Source organism: Schistocerca cancellata, chromosome 5 (genome assembly GCF_023864275.1).
Source record: "Schistocerca cancellata isolate TAMUIC-IGC-003103 chromosome 5, iqSchCanc2.1, whole genome shotgun sequence".
Taxonomy (NCBI): domain Eukaryota; kingdom Metazoa; phylum Arthropoda; class Insecta; order Orthoptera; family Acrididae; genus Schistocerca; species Schistocerca cancellata.
The window spans coordinates 800,507,136-800,525,700 of NC_064630.1; the positions used below are offsets into that span (position 1 = coordinate 800,507,136).

An 18,565-nucleotide genomic window follows, 5' to 3' on the forward strand; every position below is an offset into this window, starting at 1 on the left:
ACCTTGCAACTGAAGGCTGAAAACATTGTTTATTTGCCAATTCCATACTTCTAGATTTCCAAAAAGCATTTGACGCAGTGCCCCATTGCAGGTTGTTATTGATTGTACAAGTTCACGGAATAAGCTCACAGCTATGTGAGAGGTTTGTAGACTTCTTAAACAATAGAACCCAGTATGCTGTCCTCAATGGCAAGTGTTCATCAGAGAATATGGTATCATCAGGAGTACCACAGGGAAGAGTGATAGGACCACTGTTGTTCTCTACATACATAAATGAATTAGTGGACAGTGTGGGCAGCAAGCTGTGGTTGTTTGCAAATGATGCTGCGGTGTATGGTAGGGTGTCAAAGTTGAGTGACTGTAGGAAGATACGAGATGACTTAGATGAACTTTCCAGTCTGTGCAATGATGGCAGCTAGTCCTAAAATGTGGAAAAACATAAGATGATGTGGATGAGTAGGAAGATCAAACCCATAATGTTAGGATACAGTATTACTAGTGTCCTGCTTGACACAGTCACATCATTTAAATATCTGGGCGTAACATTGCAAAATGATTTCAGATGGAACAAGCATGTGAGAACTATGGTATGATAGGTGAATGGTCAAATTTTGTTTATTGGGAGAATTTTAAGAAAAAGTGGTTCACCTGTGAAGGAGACTTCATATAGGATGATAGTGTGACCTGTTCTTAAGTGCTACTCGAGTGTTTGGGATCCGTACCAGGTCAATTTGGAAGAAGACATTGCAGCAATTCAAAGGGAAGCTGCCAGATTTGTTAACAGTAGGGTCAATCAACATGTGTTATGGAGATGCTTTGGGAACTCAAATGGGAATCCGTGGAGGGTAGGCAATGTTCTTTTCAAGAAACGGTATTGAGAAAATTTAGTGAACCAGTATTTGAAGCTGATTGCCAAACAATTCTACTGCTGCTAACATACACTGTGCATAAGGTAAACAAAAATACGATATGGGAAATAGGACTCACACAGATGCATATAGACAGTCGTTTTTCCATTGCTCTATTTGCGAGCAGAACAGGAAAGGAAATGACTAGTCGTGGCACAAGGTACCCTCTGCCATGTGCTGTATGGTGGGTTGTGGAGTATCTATGTAGATGTAGATACGTCCGAGGGCCTGCAGAATGGAGGCTCCTGTGACCGAAGCCATCAAGGGGGCTGCTGAAATGGTTGAGGACGCACACCTTGTTCTCCACTTGGTGCGAGGCTGGGCACAGTGGGGTCATTGGTCACTGCCCTTCCTCCCCCCCACCCACCCCACCCACACCCATGCCCTTAAGTACATTTCCATTGTATAGACCCTCTACATACTCCTTCCACCTTTCAGCTTTCCCTTTTTTGCTTAGGATGGATTTTCCATTTGAGCTGTTGACAATCACTGAACTGCTTCTCTTTTCTCCAAAGGTCTCTTAAATTTTCCTTTAGGCAGCATTTATCTTTCCCCCCTGATGATGTATGCTTCTAAATCCTTACACTTATCCTCTAGGCATTCCTGATTAGCCATTTTGCACTTCCTTTCAATCTAATTTTTTAGGTACTTGTATTTCCTTTCACTCACTTCATTTACTTTATTTTTATATTTTCTCCTTCCATCAATTAAATATCTCTTGTGTTATCCAATAATTTCTACTAGGTCTTGTCTTTTTACCTATTTGGTTCTCTGTTGCCTTCAATATTTCACCTCTACCCATTAGTCTTCTACTGTGTACCTTTCCTGTGTTCTGACCAACTGCTGCATAATGCTCTCATTAACCTCTCGTTCTTTCAACTTATCCAGGTCCCAAATCCTTAATTTCCTACCTTTTTGCAACTTCTTCACTTTTAATGTCTGTCTAACCATTATATAATCAAGCTGAAAACATGGTGTCCTCAGGTCTCTTACACATATTTAACCTTCTTTCATGATTCTTAAGCCAAATATCAGCAATGATTAAATTATGCTCTGTAAAAAGGTCTACCAGGCAGCTTTCTCTTTCAGTCATTTAACCCGGTCCACAGTCACCTATAATTTTTCCTTCTTTCTTGTTTCCTGTCACTGAATTACAGTTCCTCATCATAATTATATTTTTGTCTCTTAACTATCTGGATAATTTATTTTCTCTCATGAATTTCTTCAATCTCTTCATCACTTGCAGAGTTAGTTGGCATAAAAACTTGTACTACTGTGGTGGGTGTTGGCTTTGTGTCTTGGCAACAATAATGTGTTCACTATGCTGTTCATAGTAACTTACCCACCTTCCAGTTTTCTTATTCATTACTAAATCTGCTCCTGCACTACCCCTATTTGATTTTTTTTTTAATTTCATTTATTTATGGCCTGTATTCACCTGACCAGAAGTCCTGTTCCTCCTGCTGCTGATTTTTACTAGCTCCCACTATATTTAACTTCAACCTATCTGATCCTCTTTTCAAAATCTCTAACCTACAAGTGCAATTAAGGGGTCTAACATTCCATGCTCCGATTCATAGAACACCAGTTTGGTTTTCCCTCATGACAATATCCTCCTGAGTAGTCCTTGCCTGGAGATCCGAATGGGAGACTATTTTATCTCTGGAATATTTTACCCACAAGGATGCCATCATCATTTAATGATGCAGTAGATCAGCATGTTCTTGGGAAAAATTATAGCAGTAGTTTTCCTTCACTTTCTGCCATTCGAGTACCAGCACGCCAAGGCCATTCTGGTTGAATTATAAGGCCAGATCCCACAATCTTCTGGATTGTTGCCCTTGCAACTACTGAAAATGTTGTTGCCTCTGTCCAGGAACCATGTGTTTTTCAGGCCTCTCAACAGAGACCCCTCTGCTGTGGTTTCACCTGCAGTATGGCTATCTGTATTGATGTCCATCCCCGGTAGCTGAGTGGTCAGTGTGACGAAATGTCAATCCTAAGCGCCCGGGTGTGATTCCCAGATGGATCAGAGATTTTCTCCACTCAGGGACTGGGTGTTGTGTTGTCCTAATCATCATCATCATTTCATCCCCATCAACGCGCAGGTTGCCAAAGTGCCGTCAAACCGGTGAACAGTCTACCTGACGGGACGCCCTAGTCACATGACATTTACATTTATCTGTATGATGTGGCATGCAAGCCATTCCATGAATGGTAAGGTTCATGGTATGTTGGGGCGACATATATACTCCCATATTTTTTCTCCTTTCACCTCCACACCTGTATATGGAATACTTCAACTCTGTCTCATTCTCATCTTCAGTGCCCATCTCTTTCAATTGTACAGAAATATACTTGGCACTTAACCAGTTGTTTCCAAATTTCCAACTTTTAATTTTTAATTGAAATAAATGGTTATGGTTCTGTCATGAGTTGCACTGAGAATTATATCTTTTTTTATTTCTTGATGGCGACTAGTTTCAGACAACTCTGTCCATTTTCAAGCCATCCGTATTACAAGTGTGACAATGATGTGGGCAACAGCCTATTTACAACTACTGTCCCTGCAGTATGTCAGACTCAACAACAGTAAATAGACCAAATAGCATGGACATTTTTAAACCACCAGTATGTCCATAGTCTTCTGCACAGAGCTCTGAATGATTATCTTAGCTGCTGTCTGTGAGTTTCTTATGCATTTGTAATGCTGTGCATCACTTCTTTGGAGGTGTCCAGTTTTTGCTGCTAGTATTCTTTCACAGTTAATCTGGTAATTGTATTAGGTTTTTTGCTGTGGTATGATTTTACTTTTTACCAAGTGGGATGGCACAGTGGTTAGCACACTGGACTCATATTCGGAAGGACAATAGTTCAAATCTGCATCTAGCAATCCTGGTTTAGGTTTCCCATGATTTCCCTAAAACACTTCAGGAATGCCAGGATGGTTCTTTTGAAATTGTGTGGTTGATTTCCTTCCCCATCCCTCCCTTGTGCTTCATCTCTCAATGACCTTTTCATTGACGGGGCATTAAACACTAATCTCCTGCTCCTCCTCCTCGTCGTCGTCCTCCTCCTCCTCCTCCTCCTGCTCCTGCTCCTCCTCCATGATTTTACTTTCTTTTGCAACACATTTCATTTAGTGGCAGGATTCAGAATTTTAAGTGTGAGCATGTGTGTTTATGTGTACAGGGGATGAGGGAAGGTGTTATGTATCAGTTTACGTGTACAGGCGATGAGGGAAGGTGTTATGTATCAATGAGTGTAAAAAATTTAGTGAGATACTTCACCAATGGACAATTTGCTTGTAAGTGTTTTCAAAATTTTTACACATACTAATAACTGGCTATTGTGATACTTCGCTGAAGAGCATACTCTTATGAATTGCAAATCAAAATCATCACCAATTTCGAAATTTTTGTCTTGGATTAAAACTACTGTATAATCTGCTAAATAACTTATATGATGCTGTGTTTAACATGACTTTAAGCTCCAACAGTTACTAGGGGTAATGGTAGATTATGAAGTCCTGTACCTTTTTCCTTGCGAGTTTTCTATGATGAGATGGTATGCAGTATCGAAAAATTGGCTTTAAGAGATATGCAACAAATGAAGCATCACTAATGACAAAATCAGTGACTAGAGAGATGTCAATCTGAAGAGTAAAGTGTAGAAAGGTTGAAATCCAACTAGAATTGATGTCCAATTTCAGTCACAAAATATCTAATAATCTGGCATGTGAGTCTTTGAATAAGCAGTCTGCAACTCCTTGGTGTATATCCTGAATGGTAAATACATTAATTGAAGATATGTATATTATGAGGTAAATAAATAATATTCAACAACAAAAATTCCATGCATATTCAGGTGGTGGTGAAATTAATTGTTAATCAAGTACTCACTTGCGAATTGAGCGGATTACTTGTCGTATAGACTGAAAAGTAGGTCTGTCATCTGGATTGTCAGACCATGACTGATGCATCAGATCCAATAGTTCTGATGGACAATCCTGCTCACCGACATCTGGACGAAATGGTGGGACCTCTCTAGCAGCCACTCGACTCACAATCTCTGAAAAAAGGAAATCGTAAGGACCATATGCCTTCCCTATAGACATCTCTATCTCTAGGCATGAACGTGATACAAATATCATAAATATTGTCAGTTCAGATTTAGCTATAAGGTGTTATAAAAATTGACTTTTTAACACCTGTTTTTTTATCAGGAGAAACAACTTCAGCAGGAGAAAAAAGTCCTAGACCCCCTAATTATATAAGTAGGTTAGAGAATTTGAAACAAGGATTGGACTGGTTGAACTTAGATTTAATTGGAATTAGTGATGTGTGGTAGCAGGAAGAAAAAGATCTGTGGTCAGCTGAGTAAGGCTTCACCAACACAAGCTCAAATAATGGAAACGTACGTGTAAAGAAGACATGTCAAGTTGCAGACAGGCATGATTGAAAGACACTCACACATTGATTTCAGCCACAGCCCTCATCATTGCATCTGGATGCTGGAGTTAGTGGTCGTGTGTGCATGAGGTGTGTGTGTGTGTGTGTGTGTGTGTGTGTGTGTGTGTGTGTGTGTGTGTGTGTCTACTGATGAAGGCTTTGGCTGAAAGAAATACATCTCTTTTAATTGTGCCTGTCTGCAGCTTGGCGTGTCTTCTTTATGGTAAGTAGCAATCTATCTTTTCTGACATTGCTCATTATCCTACCTGGATTTTCTATTGTTTGAAATGTATGTGTAGGTTAATAATAAACAAGGTAACTTAATGTAGGTAAGCTACTATCAACATCATAGTGAGAGGTACCCAAGCTATATATGACCCACGATACTAGTTGAAGTATAAAAGCCTAAAAGCCCCACAGATGATGAAGAGATTAACAAAAGTGTGATTTATCTAAAATACGTTATTGAAGATGAAAATTTAATTGAGGAGAATCTGGGAGATTTTCATCCCATAATAGAAAAATGAGGGGAAAAGTAGTAGGAGAACATGGACTGAAGGAAGGCCAATATAGGGGAAACCACATGGTATACCTTTGGAAGGAGGTTGGATACATGAAAAAGAGCTGGACACACTGAATGGGATTTTGAAGTGTGATTTTAAACTACATAACATTTCCAGGAATAGATGTGGCCTCTTGGAAATAATTTCTTTATTATGAACTGAAGATTAAAAGTGAATAAGTTAATAAATAAGTTGCAGAAAAGCAGGGAATATGCTCTGGGTAAATGGAAATAACCAAAGACTGTTGACAGTTTCAGAGAGAAGTTTAGGCAAAGACTAACTGAAACAAGGGAAAGGAATTCAATAGAAGCCAAATGGGAAGCTTTAAGAGATGCAATAATGAAGGCAACACACGCTCAAATAGGCAAAAGGTAAGGATCAATGGAATCCTTGGATAACACATGAGAGATTAATTTGACAACAGAAGAAAATATAAAAGAGCAGTAAATGAGGCATACAAATGGGAATGCAAATATCTAAGAAATTAGATTGATGGAAAGTGCAAAATGGAAAGTAGGAGTGGCTAAAGGAGTGCAAAGATGTTAAGAGGTGCATAAGCATGGGAAAAATAAATGTGATATACAGTAAAATTAAAGAAATATATGGAGTGTATCTGTGTATACATATGTGCATATTAAGATCTCAGAGGGCAAGCCACTGTTTAGCAAAGGAGGAATGGCTGAAATTTATAGAAAAGTTAGGTAGAGAACAGGAACTTTAAGATCTAAGAAGGCAAAAGGAAAATGGATGAAGATGGATGGGAGATATGATAACTGCAACAGGTTTTTACAGAGAACTAAAAGACCTAAGCTGAATCATAGCACCTGGACTAGATGACATTCACTCAGAATTATTGAGATGCATTGGAGGATCAGCCACGACCACCTAATTTGCAAGATAAGATAAATGAGACAGCAAAATACCTACAGACCTTGAGAAGAATGTTATAATCCTAGTACCAAAGAAAGAATATGCTGACATGTATATTACCACACAATAAATTGTAACTGCAAAATACTAACTTAAATTGTTTACAGAAGGATGGAGAGACTGATAGAAACCAACTAACAGATAGGTTTATGGTGTCCAATGTTTATTAATTAATAACTAGCCTGTATCAGTCTCAATACCTTTCAATCCTTCCACCCAGCCAAGGCAGGGAATTGAGGCCCTACGTGCCATACTGGAAGTGCTGGCACTGTGGGGTCAATGCTGATGGTGCCATGCTATACAGGTTTCTAATAAGCTCCCTTCAATAATATCATGAGAGGTTTACCTGTAATGAATCTGTGAGGCTTCTCTCTCTCTCTCTCTCTCTCTCTCTCTCTCTCTCTCTCTCTCTCTCTCTCTCCGTGTGTGTGTGTGTGTGTGTGTGTGTGTGTGTGTGTGTGTGTGTGTGTTCCTGGTGTCAACCCATCATTGTGTACAAATGTTGACATCCAAGAGATTTCAGTGTTCCATTATGACTCCCTCTATGGGGAGTGGAGGGGTGGGGGGGGGCTACATGTGCTCCTCTGAATAAACAACTTGAATATTACTTATGCCTTCTTACGTACCATTAAATCCTCCAACTATCCCGAATTCCACCCTCCTAGCTTGGCCACTCTTTACAATGGTGTAGACAAGTGTGACCTGTAAACTTTTAGCTTATTCTTGGCTGCCAAAAGACTTCCACAATAGTATATTAACATAGAATGTGCTGCTTCCTTATGGCACAAGGGCCTGCTCAGCTCTGATGCACTATGCTTGAAAAAGTCCTCTGATTTCACTATGTCACACATGTGACGGTGTGTCCTGGAATGCAGTCAACAGTTTCTTGTTTTCACATGGCAGGGCACCACCTGCCAGGACAATGTGTTGCTATTGATTTGAACTGGCTGGGTATGACTGCATACATGAGTGTGTCAGGTGAATATGGATCTCTGTTTGTCTGGAGCTGCCTGCCTGCTTGTTCATCATAAGAGAGGGCTGAGGTACCAGCTCCCACTCGACAACATATTCCTTAATATCACCAGCCAGATGTGTTCTACCACAGCTGTTGCAATATCATCCACATCACAGCCTTAAGATGAAGATGTTGACTGTGAATGTTTAACTGTTATTATTCTATGTGACCATGATGACTGCTGAGCCAGAAAATAGAATAAGAAGTCCGAGAATATCTATTACAAGATGCAACTTTATTTACAACATAATAGAGTCCTGAGCTATATAGCTATCTTCGATTTCATTGATACAGAATTTGCTTGACAATTTTATCATTATCAATTTACTGTCTCATTTAATTGAAGCGTAGTGATGAGCTATTTATTTCATTACTTCACTGTATGTTTGAAAGTTGGGATAATTTTTTGATTGTAGCTTGATACAAAGAAGCTCTTACATCTTGCACATTATACTCAAGAAAGATGAATCACGTAATACCTACATTGACCAATGAATGACGCAGTACCTATGTTGGCCATTTCTCAGCCTTGTAAATGTACTGCATTGTTTGTCTTGTCTGCTGTCTGTATAAAGGTACTCTATGATGTTTCTACTATCATGAAAAAAAAGAAAGAAACAGATGCATTATCTATAAGTGGTATTGATGAGAAAGAAATACAGATAACATTTTGTGTTATTTGCTTTGCTGCATTTACGACCCCATTGTTGCCACAAACGATACATCACAAGATCACATGCAGCAAAAAGAGCATCCAATTGTGTCTGCTACATGCTTTGTATTGTGTTTTCAAGATGGGTTTACAGTACTGTACTGAAAAATAGAAAAAGGCTAGCTAAAGATATAGACTGCCCAGAAGCTGGAAGAAACATGAAGCTTTGTTTCACAGATAAGAACATTTGCTGTTTGTGTAATGGGAAGACACTTGGAATATATTAATTTTGATGACAAAACATAAAATAAGTGCATCCAGTATGAATGTCAGAACAAAATTAGGAATGATAAAGAAAAAGAAACCTGCCTTGCAATAAAAACAAGGCAAGTGTGAAGCACAGTGACCAGCTAATGGGCTATGCCCATTTTTAGAGGACGGTATTGAGGTGGAAGGAAGAATTTTTACATGTTTACATGACAATGATGAATGTAAATTCATAGTTTATATAAAGTCAAGGACTCACAGCAAACATATTCATGCATTCATTAGTTAATTGGCAGCAGTCTTGATAAGCAAAGGGAGCCAGGATGAATCACCTTCAATTAAAAATAGTTCAGATGTAATGAGACTGTGTAAAGTGTTTTCCTAAATTGATTCTTGCTACAGAAATGTCAAAATGGCCTGTGAGGAGATGTAAGGTTTGAGCAGAGTAAAGTAAGGCAAGCCCTGGGAAAGTAGCAAGAAAAGACAGCAGGTATTATTGTGAAGACTGTGACATTTGACTTCATTTTCCAAAATTCATTCAAATTTTTCATACTAAGGGAAATGCAATTAAGTATTTTTCAGTGAAAAACTACATTTTCAAAGTTATATTTTTAGTACCAACAACTTCTAATTCTATCTCCATTTAGGAAAAGAAAGAGACAAAAAAACTGTTGTCAAAAAACATATTTTCACTTAAAAATAGAAATATCATCATTGAAGTAATTCTATGTTTATTAGCGGTATCATAAAGGAAAAAGACCCCTTTTTCAAATGTGATGGATTGACATCAAGCCTAATGCAGTAGTATCTACACACAACTCAGAAAACAACTATGGAAAAGCACAGTCTCAGGTAGTAAAATTACACTCTAGCTGCACAGTCCTTCACAGTGTTAATGGAAGGTGGTTAGATGACATTATAAAACAGGCAGAAAAAAACATGCATAACAGAGAACTGAAATACAAGGAATAGTCTGATTGTTGTTGTTGTTGTTGTTTTCAGTCCTGAGACTGGTTTGATGCAGCTCTCCATGCTACTCTATCCTGTGCAAGCTTCTTCATCCCCAAGTACTTACTGCAACCTACATCCTTCTGAATCTGCTTAGTGTATTCATCTTTGGTCTCCCTCTACGATTTTTACCCTCCACGCTGCCCTCCAATGCAAAATTTGTGATCCCTTGATGCCTCAGAACATGTCCTACCAACCGGTCACTCCTCCTTGTCAAGTTGTGCCACAAACTCCTCTTCTCCCCAATTCTGTTCAATACCTCCTCATTAGAAATGTGATCTACCCATCTAAACTTCAGCATTCTTCTGTAGCACCACATTTCGAAAGCTTCTATTCTCTTCTTGTCCAAACTATTTACAATCCATGTTTCACTTCCATACATGGCTACACTCCACACAAACACTTTCAGAAACGATTTCCTGACACTTAAATCAATACTCGATGTTAACAAATTTCTCTACTTCAGAAACGCATTCCTTGCCATTGCCAGTCTACATTTTATATCCTCTCTACTTCGACCATTATCAGTTATTTTGCTCCCCAAATAGCAAAACTCCTTTACTACTTTAAGTGTCTCACTTCCTAACCTAATTCCCTCAGCATCACTCGACTTTATTCGACTACATTCCATTATCCTTGTTTTGCTTTTGATGATGTTCATCTTGTATCCTCCTTTCAAGACACTGTCCATTCCGTTCAACTGCTCTTCCAAGTCCTTTGCTGTCTCTCACAGAATTACAATGTCATCGGCGAACCTCAATGTTTTTATTTCTTCTCCATGGACTTTAATAACTACTCCGAACTTTTCTTTTGTTTCCTTCCCTGCTTTCTCAATATACAAATTGAATACCATTGAGGACAGGCAACAACCCTGTCTCACTCCCTTCCCAACCGCTGCTTCCATTTCATGCCCCTCGACTATTATAACTGCCATCTGGTTTCTGTACAAATTGTAAATAGCCTTTCGCTCCTTGTATTTTACCCCTGCCACCTTTAGAATTTGAAAGAGAGTATTCCAGTCAACATTGTCAAAAGCTTTCTCTATGTCCACAAATGCTAGAAATGTAGGTTTGCCTTTCCTTAATCTATTTTCTAAGATACGTTGTAGGGTCTGTATTGCCTCACGTGTTCAAACATTTCTGCGGAATCCAAACTGATCTTCGCCGAGGTTGGCTTCTACCAATTTTTCCATTCGTCTGTAAAGAATTCGCGTGTATATTGCAGCTGTGACTTATTAAACTGATAGTTCGGTAATTTTCATATCTGTCAACACCTGCTTTCTTTGGGATTGGAATTATTATATTCTTCTTAAAGTCTGAGGGTATTTCACCTGTCTCATACATCTTGCTCACCAGATGGTCGAGTTTTGTCAGGACTGGCTCTCCCAAGGCTGTCAATAGTTCGAATGGAATGTTGTCTACTCCCGGGGCCTTGTTCCGACTCAGCTCTTTCAGTGCTCTGTCAAACTGTTCACGCAGTATCATATCTCCCATTTCATCTTCATCTACATCTGCTTCCACTTCCATAATATTGTCCTCAAGTACATCGCCCTTGTATAGACCCTCTATATACTCCTTCCACCTTTCTGCTTTCCATTCTTTGCTTAGAACAGGTTTTCCATCTGAGCTCTTGATATTCATACAAGTGGCTCTCTTTTCTCCAAAGGTCTCTTTAATTTTCCTGTAGGCAGTGTATATCTTACCCCTAGTGAGATAAGCCTCTACATCCTTACATTTGTCTTTTAGCCATCCCTGCTTCGCCATTTTGCACTTCCTGTCAATCTCATTTTTGAGACGTTTGCATTCCTTTTTGCCTGCTTCATTTAGTGCGTTTTTATATTTTCTCCTTTCATCAGTTAAATTCAATATTTCTTCTGGTACCCAAGAATTTCTACTAGCCCTCGCCTTTTTACCTACTTGATCCTCTGCTGCCTTCACTACTTCATCCCTCAGAGCTACCCATTCTTCTTCTACTGTATTTCTTTCCCCCATTCCTGCCAATTGTTCCCTTATGCTCTCCCTGAAACTCTGTACAACCTCTGGTTTAATCAGTTTATCCAGGTCCCATCTCCTTAAATTCCCACCTTTTTGCAGTTTCTGCAGTTTTAATCTACAGTTCATAACCAATAGATTGTGGTCAGAGTCCATATCTGCCCCTGGAAATGTCTTACAATTTAAAAACTGGTTCCTAAATCTCTGTCTTACCATTATATAATCTATCTGATACCTTCTAGTATCTCCAGGAGTCTTCCATGTATACAACCTTCTTTTATGATTCTTGAACCAAGTGTTAGCTATGATTAAGTTATGCTCTTTGCAAAATTCTACCAGACGGCTTCCTCTTTCATTTCTCTCCCCCAATCCATATTCACCCACTATGTTTCCTTCTCTCCCTTTTCCTACTCTCGAATTCCAGTCACCCATGACTATTAAATTTTCATCTCCCTTCACTACCTGAATAATTTCTTTTATCTCATTATACATTTCATCAACTTCTTCATCATCTACAGAGCTAGTTGGCATATAAACTTGTACTACTGTAGTAGGCATGGGCTTCGTGTCTATCTTGGCCACAATAATGCGTTCACTATGCTGCTGGTAGTAGCTTACCCGCACTCCTATTTTTTTTTATTCATTATTACACCTATTCCTGCATTACCCCTATTCGATTTTGTATTTATAATCCTGTATTCACCTGACCAAAAGTCTTGTTTCTCCTGCCACCGAACTTCACTAATTCCCTCTATATCTAACTTCAACCTATCCATTTCCCTTTTTAAATTTTCTAATCTACCTCCCTGATTAAGGGATCTGACATTCCACGCTCCGATCCGTAGAACACCAGTTATTTTCTCCTGATATTGACGTTCCTGAGTAGCCCCCGCCCGGAGATCCGAATGGGGGACTATTTTACCTCCGGAATATTTTACCCAAGGGGACGCCATCATCAATTAACCATACAGTAAAGCTGTATGCCCTCGGGAAAAATTACTGCTGTAGTTTCCCCTTGCTTTCAGCCGTTCGCAGTACCAGCACAGCAAGGCCGTTTTGGTTAGTGTTGCAAGGCCAGATCAGTCAATCATCCAGACTATTGCCCTTGCAACTACTGAAAAGGCTGCTGCCCCTCTTCAGGAACCACACGTTTGTCTGGCCTCTCAACAGATATCCCTCCATTGTGGTTGTGCCTACAGTACGGCCATCTGTATCGCTGAGGCACTCATGGTTCATGGGGGTAGTCTGGAGGTGGTCTTTTTCCAGTAGTAGATGACAACTGCCTTATTATTGAGGAGCCCATGGACAGCTTAGTGAAAGTACAAGAGGCAGTTAAAATCAAACAATGGAAAATCCAAGATAGACTGTAACAATATTATGAAAAGGATAGTTGCTACTCAGCATATAGCGGAGATGCTGAGTCACAGGTAGGCACAACAAAAAGACTGTCACAAATAATCTTTTGGCCAACAAGGCCTTTGCTGAAAACAGATGACACACACTCTCTCTCTCTCTCTCTCTCTCTCTCTCTCTCTCTCTCTCTCTCATGCAAACACAAGTCACACAGACATGACTGCAGTCTATGGCAGCTGAAGCCACACTGTGAGCAGCAACATCAGTGCAGCAGTGCATGATGGGAGTGGTGACTGGGTGGGTGTGAGGGGTAGGCTGGGGAGGTGAGGGGGAGGGATAGTAGAGTAGGGATGGTGGACAGAGCAGTGCTGCTGGGGAGCAAGTAGAGACGAGGTGGAGAGAGGGTAGGACAGCTATGTGCAGGTGGTTAGATGGAAGGCAGGGCAGTGGGAATGAAAGGGGGGGGAGGTTGTTTGTTGGCCATAGATTGTCGGTGGCCATTCATGTGGACAGACAGCTTGTTGGTTGTCATGCCCACATTGAATGCAGACAATGGTTTCAGCTTAGCTTGTAGATCACATGACTGGTTTCACAGGTAGTCCTGCCTTTGCTGGGATAGGTGATGTTTCTAACCATAATATTGTTACAAGAGAAGGTTATCACATGCCCAGTGACCTGAACCCAAAACATTCTTGCTGAAATAAATATGGAGAACTAAATAACATCACTTTGCCCAAACTGTACCTACATAAAAATATATATAATGCAAAAGTAACAGCACACATTTTTTAAATGCACAATACATTAAATAAGGGTCGCTGCCTTTTTGATATTAAACAGCTTAAATTATCCAAAAGCAAAAGCCATAAATTCTGAGCTCATTTTGTGCAACAAACTACCCCAAACAATGAAAAGAATAGAAAAGACAAATGTGTCAAGAAAATAATGACATTGATTATTTAACCCAAAACCCTTGTGTGTAGCTTAAAAGATTTATAGAATGTCATTATGCAAAAAAAGAGCACATTCCTCAGTTAAAGAATATATACAGACAAAATGGAGCACCTTCCATCAATTGATTCTGTTTGTGACATTGTTCCTGTTACTGTTTATTCTCCTTATTAAGGTATCTAACAAACTGCTGAAACAAGCCTTACATAGGAAATCATTGAAGTGATTTTGGTTGGTCATTGGGTAGGGAGGTAGAGGATGATACTTATATTTATATGTGTGCATGCTTGAGAGCAAAACCCAACAATATTTTAATGTAACTTACTGGAATTGTGTTTATAATATGATAACATATTTCTGTGAAAAATCCAGGATGGAATGTAGCAATATTATGAAAAGGAAAGTTGCCACTCACCATATAGCAGAGATGCTGAGTCGCAGATAGGCCCAACAAAAAAACTGTCACAAATAAAGCTTTTCGCCAGTAAGGCCCTCATCAAAAATAAATCTCTCTCTCTCTCTCTCTTTCTCACACACACACACACACACACACACACACACACACACACACACACACACACACACACACAAGCGTGCGCGCGCAAATGCATACACATGATTTCCAGTTGCAGTTGTAATTTTGTAAAATTATCCGAGGATGAAATAAAGACTGCTTTTACCACCATAATCTATTGTTGGTTCTGATCAGCACATTACCAGGATGATGCTCTGTGAACTGCACTTGTCAGTTTGTTATTTATTCTCCTTTGTTGTACTTTGCATTTCAACTGTTCCAGAATCTGGAATCTCCTCATGTTTTCGATATTACCTTTCAGCTGGATGAAAGAATAGCTTAAGATCTGTGAAACACAGAGACTCAACATATGTTGTTCTTTTTTTCTATTTCTGGACTTGTTAATAGTAGAGCTACAGTTCTCTTTTGTATAAAGTTAAAATCATGGTGAAAGATGGTTTTTGGTTCTACATCTCCATTAGGACTATATTTGTAGATAACTTTGCTTTAACCTTACCAGGTGGTGTGAGAAATTGTTTAGCAGCTTCAAAAGGGCCAGCTCTGAGGATTATTTCTTCCAGTATGATTCCAAAACTGTAGACATCTCCCTTTTGTGTTGCAGGGTTTCCAGGAACAGTAGTTTGTGGCAGAAGCTCAGGTGCAATCCAGAGGAGTTCTGTAAATTTATCAGGGCAGAAATGTATTCATATGGTGACTAAGAAAGAAAAATTTTACCCAGAAAGAAATTACATTCCACAAGTGCAACTTCATTTTCTGTAGTTTTATAATGAAGCTTTTACTCTGAGTATGGCAAAAATGTAATATCTGTTTAGCCAAAACAACCCCCCCCCCCCCTTCCACAAACACACAAACAATCACACACACACACACACACACACACACACACACACACACACACATGAAAAGAGAAGTATTATTAGTTAGTTGCTCTGATCTATGTAATTAGATTTTACTTGTACAGCTATTTTGTGAAGATATGAAATTATGTGCTCTGTAGTTGGTATAGGCTACACAGTCATAAAAAGGAGATGCCACATTGCCTTCTACTGCACCAAAATTTGTGCTATGAATATCCAAATACTGTTTCAAAAAGACAATATCATAATTTTAATATCACATAATTGAGAACATGTCAAACAGAAACTGTTGTTTTCTTGTGGCACATTTTCTAAACTGTAGGTCATACTTGCCATTATTGTTTATTGCCTCATCATTTAAAACTGTATTTGGTATAAACAATGTACGTTACTTAACACAGGCAGAAGATTTTATGAAAAAATATTTGAGAAATCTGTGGAGTGGATCAACATTCAGTAACATAAAAAATCCTAACATCAAAACATACAGGGCTATTCAAATAAATAAATGTAACTCCACAGATAAAAGTCACAAGGTGTGAGGTCTGGAGACCTAGGAGGACACCAGTGATGAAGTTAATCTTCTGCTCCTGCACTTCCAATCCAATGTTCCAAAATGGTTTCATTCAGGTAATGTCAGACATTTTTACAGAATTTCATTAAGTATGTCAGACGATATCTTAATGACATCATTCCAGGATGTTGGGTTGGAAGAGGTGGAGCAGAAGATGAACTTCATCACTGGTGCCCCCAGGTGACCAGACCTCATACCTTGTGACTTTTATCTTTGAGGTTACATAAAGGACCACATTTTTATCCCCCCTATGACAGACTTCCTTGAAAGTTTATGGCATCACAATGTGAAAATTTGAATTCTATATCGAGAACCCAGCTGCTTCATGTGTGGCAGGAAATAAGCCGCTGTTTTGATATCTGTCATGTAACACATGGTTCTCACACTGAATGCATAAAAATTTGAACTTCTTTCTTTCCAGGATCATCTTCGTAGTTTGCAAGCAATAAATGTTAGAAATCTGTTCCTTCTTTCTGAATAGCCCTGTATCAACACTAGGCAAATTATAGCATTTTTCATATCATTGAAGTCTATACTAAACATTGTATCCTATGTATCCTAAAATGATAATGTTCACACTCTACTGCATATGATAATTAAAAGTAACAGCTAATGTAGGGGAATGAAATGTTATTTAGCCTAGTGATGACTTGTTGTCACTGAATTACAGTTATCCTACAGTTCCTTCTGTGCACTGTTGTAGCCCAATTTGTCTCATCTGTTTGTGGTTCTTGTTCCTCTTACTATATCAACATCCAGGCTCCACCAACCACAGTGAAGTGCATGGTAAGTGGAACTTCTCATTGAATCAGATGTTATGGTGTCTTCCTATTCCAGTTATGTATGGAGCCCAGGAAGGATGGATGCTTAAATGCCTCTGTACATCTTGCAATTAGTTTAATCCTGTCTGCATGTTATATCCAGCATCTTGTGCATATGCACCATGTGTGGTGTCACTATGAATGTGCATTTGCATGAGCCACCAACTGTATCAGTATGGGCCGGCTGCTGGAGGCCACCTGTGGGTGGATGTGTGTGGCGAGGTCTCCACTGCCCTGTCTACTGGAGACTCAAACATATATATGTGTGGAGCAGCACTAATTGGAACGTCTTGTGTGTCTTTCCAGTGTGCCATTCACTTCAGTGTACTGTGTCGTGTTATGTGTGGATTCATGGGAGTCTGTTTTCCATTGTAGTTGAGTGCTTCATGAATAAAGCCATATTTGGATTATTTTGGACCAATCTTGTGTACTATGTAATTGCAACACAACTGGCAATGAGTTTGAAACAGTTTCCATGAGTGCAATCTTTACATGCAGTTTCATCAGGTTTATTCATTATGGACACCATGCTGTTGGCCCTGAATGGCTTACTGTGGCTGTAACCACAATGTCGGGCCTCCACCCACATCTCCTCCATATAGTGATTCACCCAAGGATTGGGGCACATAGGAGAAAAAAAACCTCAGATAGCAGTTTTTTATATTTCAGTATGACAGACTCAAATCTGTGCAAAGGCTTCTTCCTCTCGTGGACTCTGCCTAAGGCATATCACTTACTGTGTCAACTTGCCCCTTTACAAGAACCAGCAACTGTTACTTTTTATCACATGCGCAGTTTATTGTTCAATTGCTATAGCAAATGAATTCATCATAGCGGCTTGAGGCAAAATGCTGCAAGAAACCAAACCAGTCATACAGGGTCTGGGAAGCCGAACTTCAGACCCGGCCATAAGTGTCAGTTTGTTACTGAGCCCCGTGATGATTATTATACAGACTCTATGGTGATGACACAGTTCTATGCTTATCTACTGACAAGGAAGTGTGCTGGAAGGCTTTACTCTGTGAAAACCCCCCCATTGGCTAAAGCTTTGCAAATAGCACAATCTTTTGAAGTTAGTTGGATTGCAGTAACCAAACTGAAGCTTGGAGTGATGTGGCAGTAGTGTCACACAGTATGCCCACACTAGGACGACAGGCAGCTGGCACAAGGAAGTGGCAGTGATGGCGGTAAACATGCAAGCCCAGTGCCAAGCTGACCAAGGCTAGGTAAAGCAGCTGCAACCACAACCATGACAGTGGCAGTGTCAGCTTTCTCTTTTTCCAACTTGTCCTTTCTGTTTTGTCCAGCATGAATTTTCGGCATGCCCTAAGCACTGGCAGAAAGGCCACATCACTTCTGTGTGTTGTTCACCAACAGTTGCTCAAGATAAGGACATTGACACAAACTGTTTGATTCCAATTCTTGTGACTTCCTCCAAGTTGTTTGTAGAGTTAAGTGTTTTTTGCCAAGTGGTCCAGCTGCAGATTGACACAATTGCTGCATTGGCATTTTTGAATGCTCAAACCTATGTGAGTTTAGGCTCACCATCAATGACACTAGTGACATGCAAGATGTTCAGTTATAACAAAAAGAGCATTGCACTGTTGAGACAGTTTACAGCATCTGCCTCTTAGAAGTCAGAGGTTCATACCATTACATTTTTGGTGGTTGCTGATGCTGGTGTTGAGA

The 18,565-nt window shown here is 39.6% G+C and overlaps 1 protein-coding gene across 1 annotated transcript in view; it reads right to left on the reverse strand.

Annotated features, from left to right (window-relative positions):
• The window catches only part of LOC126188809 (atrial natriuretic peptide receptor 1), a 783,072-nt gene that overhangs the window by 223,049 nt on the left and 541,458 nt on the right, over nucleotides 1-18,565 (reverse strand). Inside the window, exons 17-18 of the mRNA XM_049930422.1 lie at nucleotides 15,121-15,279; nucleotides 4,811-4,979 (exon numbers count right to left, since the gene is read on the reverse strand). Of these exons, the coding sequence (XP_049786379.1) occupies nucleotides 4,811-4,979; nucleotides 15,121-15,279 (328 nt within the window). The remainder of the gene's footprint in view (nucleotides 1-4,810; nucleotides 4,980-15,120; nucleotides 15,280-18,565) is intronic.